At 41.3% G+C, this 14,029-nt stretch overlaps 1 protein-coding gene across 3 annotated transcripts in view; it reads left to right on the top strand.

Annotated features, from left to right (window-relative positions):
• AGL (amylo-alpha-1,6-glucosidase and 4-alpha-glucanotransferase) overlaps positions 1–14,029 on the top strand; it is a 66,738-nt gene that overhangs the window by 28,148 nt on the left and 24,561 nt on the right. For all 3 annotated transcript variants that reach the window (XM_026674092.2, XM_026674094.2, XM_087960612.1), the window contains exons 18-24: positions 7,270–7,394; positions 7,492–7,604; positions 7,709–7,843; positions 9,822–9,952; positions 11,140–11,276; positions 11,493–11,626; positions 13,775–13,950. In XM_026674092.2, coding sequence (XP_026529877.2) covers positions 7,270–7,394; positions 7,492–7,604; positions 7,709–7,843; positions 9,822–9,952; positions 11,140–11,276; positions 11,493–11,626; positions 13,775–13,950 — 951 coding nt within the window. The remainder of the gene's footprint in view (positions 1–7,269; positions 7,395–7,491; positions 7,605–7,708; positions 7,844–9,821; positions 9,953–11,139; positions 11,277–11,492; positions 11,627–13,774; positions 13,951–14,029) is intronic.

Genomic DNA, 14,029 nt, shown 5'->3' with positions numbered 1-14,029 from the left:
GTTGGTTGCAAGTGCCCAAATTTTGATCACTTGACTGTGGGGATGCTGTAAAAGTTGTAAGCACAAGGACTGGTTAAGTCACTTTTTTTTTAGTCTTTAGTCCCATTGTAACTTAGAACAGGAGATAAACAAATGGTTATAAGCAGGGGTGGGATTCTACCGGTTTGGACTGGTTCAGGTGAACCGGATGTTAAATTTGCATCTGGTTCACCGAACAGGTATTTGAACCAACCGACTGGCCCTGTCCACCTCACCCCTCCTCTCTCAGGAGTTTCCACGCAGCCCATTTTCAATGCAGGTAAGTTCAGGGTCTGCGCAGAGGCTCTGGGAGGGAGAAAAACGGGCCTTCTGGAAGTCCGGAAAACAGGCCTGTTTCCAGGTTCTGGAGGGCCTCCAGAGCCTGTTTTCGAGCAGCGGAATAACCTGAGGCAAACATGGAGCGAACTTCAGCTATTACTTTATTGTAACAATAATAATAATAAAGGGTTGCCGCGACTGCCGCGCTAACAAGGCAGCCAGCTGCCGGACAACAGCTGATGCCGTTTGACAGCTCCCTTTTATAGCTGGCTGTCAAACGGCATCAGCCAATGGGAACGGTCCGTGTTCCCGCTGGAAACACGGACTGGAGTGAAGACTTCAGCTCAGTCTTTTCCGAACTCCACACTCCTTTCCCCCAGAAAGGGAGCATGCGTAGTCCTTCAGATAACTCGGGCGCTTGCGCAGGCGGCCAGATCTTCTAGGTTCTGATGAAGCTGCTGCTGGAAGGAACTTTTCTGCTTGTTGGGCAACTTCTGGTGCCGACGAAGCTGGCGTCTCGGCTTCAGGCGTCTCTGGGCGAGGGACAGATGGCTGCTCAGGTAGGCTTGCATTCCTGTTAGATTCGCAGGAAGTTTCTTTGGGCACCGGCAGTTTCTCTGTTGCAGGAACGTCTTGAGGGCCATCTGCAGACGAACTCCAACGCCTTCTAAGTTGATCAATATGGCGGCGCCAGATGCGCCCGTCTTGCAGTTGGACCCTGTAAGACTTAGGACCGGTTACCGCCACAATCTGCCCAGGCATCCACAAAGGGTGTCCCGCATAATTCCGGGCATAGACCTGGCCATTTTCAGTGAACTCCCTTGCCTGGCTATTTGATCCTAGGGGCGTGACTGGGGCATAATATGGATGGAGTCTGTCTAAAGTAGTCCTCAGACGTCTACCCATGAGAAGTTCAGCTGGGGACCTATTAGTGGTGGCACAGGGAGTCGTGTGCTGGGTTAGAAGATACTTAGCAAGCCTAGAGTGCCAATCTATGGGCCCAAGCCTTTCCAGGACCTCCTTAGCAGATCTGATTGCTCTTTCAGCCAGGCCATTACTGGCAGGATGGAAAGGAGCTGTAAGTGCGTGCCTGATTCCCAGGTTAGCTAGGAAGACCTCAAACTCACAGGAAGTAAACTGGGGGCCGTTATCAGACACGATAGTGTCAGGGAGGCCATGGGTAGTGAATATCCTTGATAGAGCCTTAGTGACGGCTTCTGAAGTTGTGGTGGTCATCAAGGTCAGCTCTACCCATTTAGAAAAAGAATCAACCATCACCAGGAATGTACGCCCATGAAAGGGGCTAGCCAGATCAATATGCACCCGGGACCTGCCTGGAGTGGATGTGGGTGGAGCAGGTCTGGTAACTTGGCATGGCTGACAAGCATTCACCCAACTTGTAATCTGAGCATCCATGCCCGGCCACCATACATAACTGCGAGCTAGGGCTTTCATTCTGACAATGCCGGGATGCCCTTCATGCAGGACCTTTAAAACTGAGGCTTGCAACTTGGAAGGGATAACTACCCTAGTTCCCCAAAGTAAACAGCCTTGCAAAGAAGACAGTTCTTGCTGGCGAGTTTTGAAAGGCACGAATTTGGGGGCATAAGGAATTGCAGGCCACCCACTTCCCACCCAGTCAAGGACTTGGGCGATTACCTTGTCCCTGGCAGAGTGGGCAGCGATATCAAGGGCGGTGATGGGAAGTTTGAGATCGTTGATCAGGAACACAGCATTAGTTGGTGCAGGATCCTCCACAGGAACAGGCAGGGGGCAGCGACTAAGAGCATCAGCGTGGCAGAGACTCTTGCCAGCTCGATGAACCAGTGTATAGGAATAGGCAGCCAGAAATAAAGTCCACCTGGTCATCCTTGGAGACAAAATCGGAGGAGTTTGTCTATCGCCTGACAGAAGGCCTAACAGAGGCTTGTGATCCGTAACCAACTTGAAATAGTGTCCATATAGAAACTCATGGAATTTTTTGACAGAAGCAACTGCAGCTAAAAGCCTCCTTGTCAATTTGGCTGTAGTGCCTCAGAACCATTAGGCAGCCTATGACTTAAAACGGCACCTATGCCAAAAGGAGAAGCATCTGCTACTAAAATTAAAGGTAAATGCTCATTAAATTGGATCAGAACAGAATCGGATGTGATCAATGACTTGACTGCACGGAAAGCATGGGCTTCCTTAGGTCCCCAGTGCTAGGGGGATTGGTTATCCAAGAGTCTGTGCAGAGGCTCTGCAACGGAAGCTTTATGTGGCAAAAATGAGGCATAAAAGTTAAGAAGTCCTAAAAAGGCCTGGAGCTCAGTTTTGTTAGTTGGTGTGGGTGCCTCATGAATAGCCCTTACTTTGGATTCGATTGGGTGAATACCAGAGGCGTCAATTCTGTATCCCAAAAATTCTACCTGTGGGGTGGCAATAGTGCACTTCTCTTTTTTTAGCTTAAGACCATGCTTCCTGAAACGATCGAGGACTCCTCTGACTCTTTGCAGTAATTGAGACTTGTCAGGGGCAGATATTAAAATGTCGTCAAAATACGGAATTACACCTGGTAATCCTTGAAGAAGTCTTTCCATTAAAGATTGGAAAATCCCTGGGGCCACACTTACGCCAAATTGGAGGTGCCTACATTTAAAAGCGCCCCTGTGCGTTACAATAGTTTGTAGTTCAACGGCTGTGTCATCAACAGGGAACTGTTGATAGGCCTGTGACATGTCTAATTTCACGAAAATGGTTCCTGGCTCAAAAGAATGTAGTAGGTGCTGGATAACAGGGACTGGATAAGCGCTGATTTGTAAATATTTATTCAATGACGTCTTGTAATCTGCACAGATTCTTACACTACCATCTTTCTTCAGGGGTGTCACTATTGGGGTTTCCCATTTTGCGAACTCCACAGGCTCTAATACACCCTGTTTAATTAATTTGTCAAGCTCCATGTCTAATTTGGGGCGGATTGCAAAAGGTACCCTTCGAGGCTTTAAACGGATTGGTACTGCCTGAGGGTCCAAGTTGAAAGATATTGGGGTTCCTGAATAACAGCCCAGCCCCTCGCTGAACACATCAGCATAGTCATTAAACAAGGCGTCCACTTCAGCATTTGTAATAGAGTGGATTCCGCTTATATGGAGGCCAAGGGCAGGGAACCAGTCTAACCCCAACAGGCTAGGGAGGGCACCATCCACTACCACTAAAGGCAAGTGACCTTTAAAATTTTGAAATTGAACAAAAAACTTGCCTTTTCCGATGACTGGGATGGTTCTGCCTTGGTAGTCACGTAGGGTTAACTGGCAGCCGAGAAGATTCTTCTTAGCCATTCTGGGAAGTAGCTTTTTCAAGGTGCTCCAGGAGATGATGGACAGTGCTGAGCCTGTGTCAACCTCCATCCTGCAAGGTTTCCCTTCTATAGAAACAAAAACACTGATTTTGTTAGAGCCTTTGTTAGTCAGCTTGGCTTGATAGCAGGTAAAACAGTCTTCAACTTGTTTTTGGAAATGTTGGGTTGTCTGAGGCTTTTGGGCAAAAGTCTTTCCTGCTTGACAGATCCTGGCTAAATGACCCTTCCTCTGGCATTTTAGACAAATGGCATTCCTGAACTTGCAGGATGCCCTGAGGTGGTTTCCCCCACAGCTTAGACAAATGGGCTGAGGCTGTGGAGGTAGATTGGGGTTTGGCCTGTTCTCCCTTTGACTGTTTTTTTGCTGCCTGAGGCGATTTACATCATTAGCCTCTTCATAGCCTTCTTCTGTGGAGGCTTCATCGTAATGGATGGCTGAGCTGCTCTGGCTAATTGGATTTCCCTGAATTTCTGCTGCTGAAAGTGCTGATAGTTCAGCAGCTTGAGACTCTTCAATTGCTAATTTAAGGGTTAAATCCCCTTTAGCCAATAGACGCCTTTGTAGCCTTAAATCCCTGACTCCACAAACTAGTTGGTCTAATAACATGTCCTCCAGATAGTCTCTAAACCCACAATGCAAGGCAGCTGTTCGTAGGGCAGCCATGTACCCACTAATAGTCTCTCCCTCAGCCTGAATCCATCTCCTAAAAGCATGATGCCTGGCAATTCGGGATGGCTTAGGGGAATAGTGGTTGGAAAGAATTTCCTGCAATTCTTCCCATGGAACAGTCTTAATTGAACGTGGAGCCAATAATGCCGTAGCAGTGTCAAACACTGTGGCTCCACAAAACTTAAAAAAGTAGGACTTTTTCCTATGGTCGGAAATGTCAGCGAGGTCTATGGCATCTAGGAAACAGTCAAATCGGTTTCTGTAGGATTCCCATGTTTCTGCTGTCGGTCTGAAAGGCGGGAATGCAGGGTTCGAAGTCATCTCGACTCAGCAGTGCCGGATCTTCCGAGGAAAGTTGAAATTCGCACTCGCGAATAGTGACAGTAAGCTCTTAAAGTGACATACAGCTTGGTAGTGAGTTCGGCTCTTTTTGTAGTGACTTCGCTCAGCGATTCTTTGCCCGGTTGCCTCTTATATGTATCCCACCTTCGTCGCCAGTGTTGTAGAGCGGCAGAATAACCTGAGGCGAACACGGAGCGAACTTCAGCTTTTACTTTATTGTAACAATAAAGGGTTGCCGCGGCTGCCGTGCTAACAAGGCAGCCAGCTGGCGGACAACAGCTGATGCCGTTTGACAGCTCCCTTTTATAGCCGGCTGTCAAATGGCATCAGCCAATAGGAACGGTCTGTGTTCCCGCTGGAAACACGGACCGGAGTGAAGACTTCAGCTCAGTCTTTTCCGAACGCCACAATTTTCACCCTCCCAGATGCCCAAGGGAAGCCTTTGGACCCTTGGGAAAGTGAAAAACAGCCCTCCCAAAAGTTCCGGTAGGCCATGCACACCAAGGCCGCGCCCACCCAGCAACTGGGCAGTGAACCGGTTGCTGGGATTGAATCCCACCCCTGGTTATAAGGTGAGGATTGCCTGTATTCAGTACAGATATTTTAGTACATTGAGGCAACTTACTGAGATGTCATATCTTTGATACTTGGATTTCTCATGAATCAACCATATTTAGATGAGCATCCTTTGGAGAAATACGTTAGTATCTAAAATTTAAAATTTTAACAGTGCGGTATTGAGCAAGTATATATAAGCCAAAATAGTTACATTGCCCATTACATGACAGGTTGCATCATGTAATCAGATGATATAGAAGTGAGGTAAACCACAGGGTGTGTGTGTGTGTGTGTGTGGGTGTGTGTATGTATGTGTGTGGGTGTAATATATGAATATCTCTAAAAGCGTAAGAGAAGGTGGACCTTTGGGACAGCTTAAAATAGAATCATTCCTTATTTGATTATTTTACTGCTGCTTGTTAATGATAAGTTGATACTATTCCAGCATATTTGAAATAAATACAGGTAGTCTATGACTTATGGCCACAATTGAGCCCCAAAATTACCTTTCTAAGTGAGAAATTTGTTAAGTGAGTTTTGCCCCATTTTACAACTTTTCTTGCCATATTTGTTAAGTGAATCACTGCAGTTGTGAAGTTAGCAATAGGGTTATTAAGTGAACCTGGCTTCCCCATTGACTTTGCTTGTCAGAAGGTTTGAAAAGGTAATCACATGACCGCAGGACACTGCAGCCGTATTAAATATGAACCAGTTGTCAAACATTTGAATGTGAATCACATAACCATGGGGTTGCTGCAAAGGTCATAAGTGTGAAAAAATGGTCATAAGTCACTTGTTTCGGTGCCATTGTAACTGAATGGTCACTGAATGAACTTGTGATGACCTGGGAAGCAGCACACACGTAATAAATTCCCAAACGTAAATAAATTTCCTTTAATGCCTCCAACTTGCCCTCACTGTTCAATTGTTCGCAACTGGAGATTAAACTCTTTCCAAAATAGTCTCCCAAAAGAAAGAAAAGTACAGACCAAACTCAAAGAACAGATAACGAAGAAATAAAAAACCAAAACAAACTGCACTAAAGGAATTTCCACGACAGACCAGGATAATTAATTACAAATTTTAAGAAGATAACAAGGCACAGTCTGTTGGAAGAACGCCAACCAAGTTAAACCTCAGCCATAAATAAAACATGCTTTGCTTCTAGCAACGCTGTGTTTTAAACGCCCCTCCTTTATACTATTCCCCCCAGCTTCAGCCAATGAGGGGGATCATGGCCACTTCCTCTCCCGTAAGCCTTCTCCGTTCCTCCCTGCGTGCCCTAGGATGAAGAGGGGATAGGCCTAGGTATTCCTCTGACTGCCCAGCCGGCCTCTGCCCTTTCCCAGCCTCCTCCACAACCTCCGGAGCCACACCTCCACTCCCTGTCGGCTGTTCCTCCTCACCCTCAGAGTCAGTCTCCAACAGGGTCATGACAGAGCTGTTGTAACTCAAGGACTACCTGTACATATTTTGAACATGGAATGAATGTAAAGGAGGATAAAAAGAACAATGTGACATTAGAAAAATAATGTTTTGCAGTTACAGCGGTAGTGGCGCAGTGACTAGAATGCAATATTGCAAGCTAACATGCCCACATCTTGGAGTTCAATCCTGACTGGCTCAAGGTTGACTCAGCCTCCCATCCTTCCGAGGTCGGTAAAACGAGGACCCAGATTGTTATTGGGCAATATGCTGACTTTGTAAACCACTTAGAGAGAGCTGTAAAGCAATATGAAGTGGTATATAAGTCTAAGTGCTCTTGCTATTGCAAGATATGAATGTATGCCAAATAACATAGAATAGGATTCATATGATCTTCAATCCTTAGCTCTGTTCTTGACTTGGAGTTCAGTAATAACCACATCTCTCAAATCTTGGGTAGAGTCTATAATTCCTCCTCGTTGGTACTAAGTAACTTCTTAAAACTAACATCAGACAATCTTGCATTATGGCTAATGAATAGTAAAGTACTCATATACTGTATGCTTGGCAATTACTCTTTGTCCTCTACTAATTGTAATGTGGCATAATAGCTGCTTTTTTCTTACTGTTCCTATAGGCAAAATTGAAGAAGTAGTTCTTGAAGCTAGGACTGTTGAGAGAAGTGCAAATCCTTATAAAAAGGACGATCATACAATCAATGGGTTGCCTGAGTATACAGTTGAACTCCGAGAACACATACAGGTTAGTTCTCTCAGACACACTCTCTCTCTCTGTGTCTCTCTTTCTCTCTCCCAAATTTTAAGTTACCTGATTTCAGCTGTTATTCTTCTCTTGTTAGCTCAAGGAAAGTAAAATAATAAAACAAGCTTCAATTGCCACAAAAGGTCCTAATGAATTTGTTCAGGAAATAGAATTTGAAAACCTTACACCAGGGAGCGTGATCATATTTAGGTAAATAGCAATTATTTCTACCTATTGTAGAAAATATTTGATGGATTTTATGGAGTTTATTGGAATGGAAGACTAACATCTCTTGTTTGGTGGTAATATTGTAGAGTTAGCCTTGATCCAAAGGCACAAGATGCTGTGGGAGTACTTCGTAATCATCTAATCCAGTTCAGTCCTCACTTTAAATCTGGAAGTCTGCCTGATGACTGTTCAGAAGCTATACTGAAAACCCCCTTTTCAATGTAAGTTTGTCTCTATGTTGAAACTTAACAAAAAGAGGTAAAGTTACACAAATGTCTCCCTTGCTTGCTCTGCAGACCTGTCCTTTGTTCAAAACAATCATGAGGAATTAGTAAGAAGATAGCACGTTTGGCAATAAATATTTTATTTATTGATTGATTTGATTTGTCAATCGCTTACAAGATAATAGATATAAGTATAAACATGAATAAGAATACAGGAAATAAGTATGAATAAATGGGGACAATAGGACAGGGACGGTAGGCACGATGGTGCACGTATGCACGCCCCTTACAGACCTCTGGGGTTCGGAATGGATTCCCTGCCCCAGGTATGTGTTGGGCTTCACTCTGTTCGTTAGTATGGCGTCGCCGAGGAAGCCCGATAGGTGAGGTCAATAGTGGTTAGTTTGAGGTTAAAGGAATGGGGGTTAGAGCATGCAACAGCAGAGCCAGGTAGTGCATTCCAGGCATTGACCACTCTGTTGCTGAAGTCGTACTTTCTGCAATCAAGTTTGAAGCAGTTTACATTGAGTTTGCATCTGTTGTGTGATTTTACTTTTTGGCCATTAATACTTTAGAACTTAGAGAAAGAGGTAAAGGTTACCAAGACATTCTGTGCACACTTTCTTGAAAGGAAATCTCATTCAGATGATTCAGACTTTGGCATTAGTGTGCTTAGCAATGACTTCTTGCCAATCTTGTTCAAAGAATGTTATTGTCTCTTAAGACTGAACTACATATTATGGTGAATGTGTCATCACACTTGTGCGTAAGAGATGTGGGTATTTTTCATTAAATGTCACTGGTAGGATGTATTCATCCAACATATGATCACAGCAGGGAGGGAGTAGAAATTTAATCTTCCCTTCTCCCTGCAGTAAGCTTGGGAAATCTATCTATCCAAATTCAGTTTAAGAGGAAACCTCTTTTTTGCATTTTCTCCCTGAGCAAATAACAGCTAGAGATTATATTTTTGGAGTTGTAGTGCAAGAGGCAATATTTATAATATAAGTATATGGTTGCCACATTATTTTCTCCCTTGTAGAATGATTGAATTATAATATGTATCCGTAATTTAGCTGGATAAATCAAAATGTGTATTTTAGAATGACAAAATAAGATTCACTTTCTGCATCTCCAATGGACAAGCTATAATCAGCCCTTAATAAGAGCTGAATAAAACTTGGTGAGAGAATTCTTGGAGATCTCAGCAATATACTTACATCTTGAATGCATCCTCACCACATCTTAGGGCTTATTATGAACCATGGCCTAGATATTATGTAGCAACATATAGTTCTTGACTTAAGTCCAATTGCTTAATAACCCTTCAAAGTTGTGACAAACCCTCCAAAAGTTGGTTATCCCCCATTTTTGAAGTTAGGACAGACACACAGACACATACATGGAATGGGACAACTCACCATAGCCAACTCATCACAGCCAACTCGCTACAGAACAACTCGCTGCCAGACAATTCAACAATTCAATGTAATTATTTAAAATAAGTAAAAAATAATTTTAATTTTTGTTATTCACATTTCATTTTGTCTTTCTTTTGGCATCCTATCTTTAATGATTCCATTCCACTATTTTTTTGATACTAATATAACTCTTGTTCCTCACAGTGGTGAGTTGGCTAGGGCGATTTGTTGTAAACTCTTCACCTTTACAACCAGTTGCAGTGTCCACAGGATCTCAATTTGCAACCATTTTAACTAGTTTTGATGTTTACTTCCGGATTCTGGCAAAAGCTGCCCATTGGGGAAAACTGATTTGCTTAACAACCATGGTGTTCACTTAATGACCACTGCAAAACATGTTGAAAATTCAGGTCCAGTGATGTGATGCCTTGACATGACCACAACAACATGACTGAGTTCAATTATAGTCATGTTGAGAACTACCTGTAGGTCTTACATTATACATACCACTTTTGTATGCTTGTAACAGCTAATTTCTTTTTTCTTCTTCTCAGTATTGCATCAAAATTAACATTGGCAGACCTAAATCAACTACTGTATCGTTGTGATGCAGAAGAACAAGAAGATGGTGGAGGATGTTATGACATACCAAACTGGACACCTCTTAAATATGCAGGCCTTCAAGGTGGAAATCTACATATTTTTGTCTCAAACTAATTTATAATTAATATATCTTTATTCCCTTTCAAACTTCAACTTTCTGTATGCTTTTATTCTTAGCCAAGGCCCACACTTTTTTGGATGAGAAGGGACAGGGACTTGTCTGATTTTTCCCACCCTTTTTTGTGTGTGAGAGAGAGTGAATTTGGGGTTTTGTTTTTAAAAATACATTAAGTCTACACATTTTAAAGTGTTGCTTTTGAACTGCATCAAGCCTATTTTAAAGCCAGTGTTATAGTTCTTGAATGTTTCAATTTCAAAATAGCAGAAACTGTCAAAAATCTAGATCACAGATTCAGGGGCCAGAAAAAAGTTACCTCATGTTACCTCATGTAACATCATGCTATAAGTAAAATATATCCAATAAAATCAATTGCAATCTTGTTTGATCAATACTTGATAATACTTCCATCCTGTTTTAGTTTTCAGTTTCTAGGATCTCTAGAAGTTAAAAAAACAGAAGAATACTAGGATATTAACCAAAGCTACTGGGCTAACACGTAGTAAATCCTAGTTGTTCTGTTGAGAATGATATATTACTGATTATTTAAACTTTTCAAACTAACTATAAATGTGTGTACATTTAAATTGTGAGTTTTCAAAATAACTTCCAACTGTGATTTATATCTCTGTTTGATAGATTCTCATAAATCACAAGTATAAACTGGTGAAATTCAGACATAAGTCTAAGAGCCATGACCTTTTTTGTTGTCATGTCTGAATATAGGAAAATTTTGCAGAATATTTTCAAACCCACACCTTAGAATTCAGAATTTTATATGGGTTTGTAGGCTGGCTGAAGGCAGCGTAATACACTGTTAAAAGAAGGATGTTTTTAATTATATATAAACATCCTAATTTATTTTTCTTTTAATTAAATTTAGATCTTTACTGTTTTCAGAAATATGTTTCAAAGCTGTTTGTTTTTAATTTTTGAAATCTCAATATGGATCATAATTTAAAGGAGGGGTATCCAACCTTGGCAACTTTATGACTTGTGGACTTCTGGAGAATTCTGGAAGTTGAAATCCACAAGTCACAATGTTGCCAAGGTTGGACACCTCTGATTGAAGGCATATAAATAAATAACATGATGATGCATGTCAGTTCTTATGACCTGTATTATAAAACTATATTTCTGTGGATCCTCAGGAATAATGTCAGTGATGGCAGAAATACGACCAAATAATGACTTGGGCCATCCTTTCTGTGGTAATTTGAGAGCTGGAGATTGGATGATTGACTATGTGAGCAATCGCTTAATTTCTCGTGCTGGAACTTGCTCTGATGTAAGTTAAACTTTGCAAAAATAATTATCTTTATAAACAGATATTCATTTGTTATATATTAACTTATCTGATGAGCTCTTCTTTTAAACTTGAAAGCTAACACATTATTTGGGAAGCCTTGCACAATTATTTAACAAGGATTAACATAACTTTCAGCACTTGTTATTAATCACAGTTTTAAATTTAGTACTACTGTTTGTTTCCTTCAACTATTAGGTTGGGAAGTGGCTGAAAGCAATGTTTATCTACTTGAAGCGGGTCCCCCGTTATCTCATTCCATGTTATTTTGATGCCATATTAGTGGGTGCATATACTACACTTCTTGACTTGGTTTGGAAACAGATGTCCAGGTATGTTTTTATTAGTATAGCTGTAGAAAGCTGGAACATAATATTGCTGAGTTGTGTCAAGCACAAAATGTTTCATCTGTTTTTCTTTAAAAGCACAGGGTGACTCATTATGGCCACTGGGGTAATCTTGACTGCATTCAAAAATTATTTCCTTTATTCTCTATATCAGGGGTTGCCAACCTTTTGGACCTCAGGGACCACCAAACTCATAATTTTAGATCCCAGGGACCACTAACCAGTTCTGTGGGCATGGCCTAATTTGTGGGTGTGGCTTGGTGGCCATGTGACTGGCTGGGCATGGCTTGTATGTAAATATTACAAATATTTATATAAATATTGAATTTTTTTTATAAAAAAGAGCAACTTTTACCCAAAATCAGGCAAAGCAGGCAGGCAGATTGAGTTGCTCACAGAATCACAGATTCATTCAGAGATCTATCTATCTGCTATTGGCTAGCTCAATCTGTCACATAAAATTTGCTTGCAAACTCATAAAATTTGCTAGCAAGCAAACTCACAAAATTAACTCACAACACACCATGCATGTAAATATTGATTTTTTTTATTTAAAAAAGAACAACTTTTACCCAAAACCAGGCAAAGCAGGCAGGCAGATTGAGTTGCTCACAGAATCATTCAGTGATCTATCTATCTGCCATCATCTAGCTCAGTCTCTCAAATTTGCTTGCTATGAGTCTGCACTGAATTTGCTTGCAAGCAAACAAACCTTCAGTCCTAAGGGAAGCAGAGCTGAAGATCTAAAGACTAGCTAGAAAGCAAGAAATCCAACCATTTTCTGCTTCCTAGCTAATCTAAATCTCCTGGCACAGCAGAACAGATGATGGTCAGAAAAAGGAAAAATAGAAATTTAGCAGGCAAGTTTACCGGGTAAGGAGTGAGTGGGTGGGGAGGGTTCCTGCGGGTCATGTGGGCGGCGCAGCCTTGTGTTTCTGCGCAGCCTGGATTAATTGCTTTGGGGGGGTGCTCTGGGGGCGAGATTTCTCTGCGGCCCACCAAAATTTTCTCACGGTTGGTGACCGCTGCTCTATATTAATTAAAGTAAAATAAACCAATTTACACATATCTAAGTCATCTCTTAATTTTCGCCTGGTAACGCTTAGTCGAATGTGTATGCATGCATCCGCACTTGAAATTAATGTGTTTCAGTTGATACAGAATGTCAGTTTACTGCAAGATGACTAATAAGTAATAGCTCATTCATACATTTTATTTGATGTAATCAGTTAACGGCAGTATATTGTTCATGATTAATGAGCTAATAATGTCCATGAGACCAATGAATCTGTTATCCTTCTAGCGGCTTCACAATTTGGGATTGTTTTTTTGATTCCTAACTGTCAGGCCTCAATTGCAGCAGTCAATCAGGTATCCATCCACTTATTGGCTATTAATTAGTGGCAGGTACAAATATAAAATGCTGCTTTCACTGAAAGAATTTTACTGATTATCAGGCACAGTTTAAAAGTTGGTGCTGGATTTTAAAGCCTTAAATGACTTCTAGCCTGATTATCTGGGTGCCTGGGTCACCTAGTATGAACCTGCCCAGGTACTTAAATGAGAGGATCCTTTGATCCCTTACACATTGCCAGAGGTTTAGCTATCTTACACAGGAGGTGTGGTTATGCAATGCTCTGTCCAAGGATGATGTGTGTTTCGCACCCTCTTCCGGCCTTTAGGAAATTGACAAAAATACATTGTTTTTGCCAAGGTTCTAATTACAGTAAAAGACTTTTTATGAACAAATTGGAAATATCTTAATACATTAGCATGGCATAGAAGAGGTCATCACATATATTTGTGTTGTTTTTGTGATAACATTATCATGCAGTTGTGCTTATAATTACAATATTATGCAAATTATATATATTAATATAAATTTTAATTTGACATGATTACACAAACAATGTAAATCACAGCAGAAATATAGTCCATTGCATCAAGATCCAGAAAACTGAAGTTTCTGTGTAATTCTAATGTCACCGATTTTTTTAATTACATAGATTTTCCTGTTACACTTTTATACTTTTTATCTTTTGTACTTTGTTTTATTGTTGTATCTTTAGTGCTTTTTTGCGGCCTTGGTACCAGAAAATTTATGGCCTTGAAATAGTGTTGCTTTAATTACAGCTTTGTTCAGAATGGTTCAACGTTTGTTAAACATCTTTCCTTGGGCTCAGTCCAGATGTGTGGAATTGGGAAATATCCATCTTTGCCACCTCTGTCTCCTGCCTTAAAGAATGTTCCGTATAGGCTGAATGAGATTATGGGAGAAAAAGAACAGTGCTGTGTTTCTTTAGCAGCTGGTAAGCATGGTCACTGGTCCACGAAAGAGTCCACCTTTAAAAACATTTTGCATGTTTTGAATCTCTGCTAGGCAGAAAT

Source organism: Notechis scutatus, chromosome 3 (assembly GCF_049901735.1).
Source record: "Notechis scutatus isolate UNSWTSFEM ecotype Mainland chromosome 3, rNotScu1.2, whole genome shotgun sequence".
NCBI lineage: Eukaryota > Metazoa > Chordata > Lepidosauria > Squamata > Elapidae > Notechis > Notechis scutatus.
The sequence above is the reverse complement of the archived record's forward strand: the minus strand, read 5'-3'. Positions and strand labels throughout refer to the sequence as shown.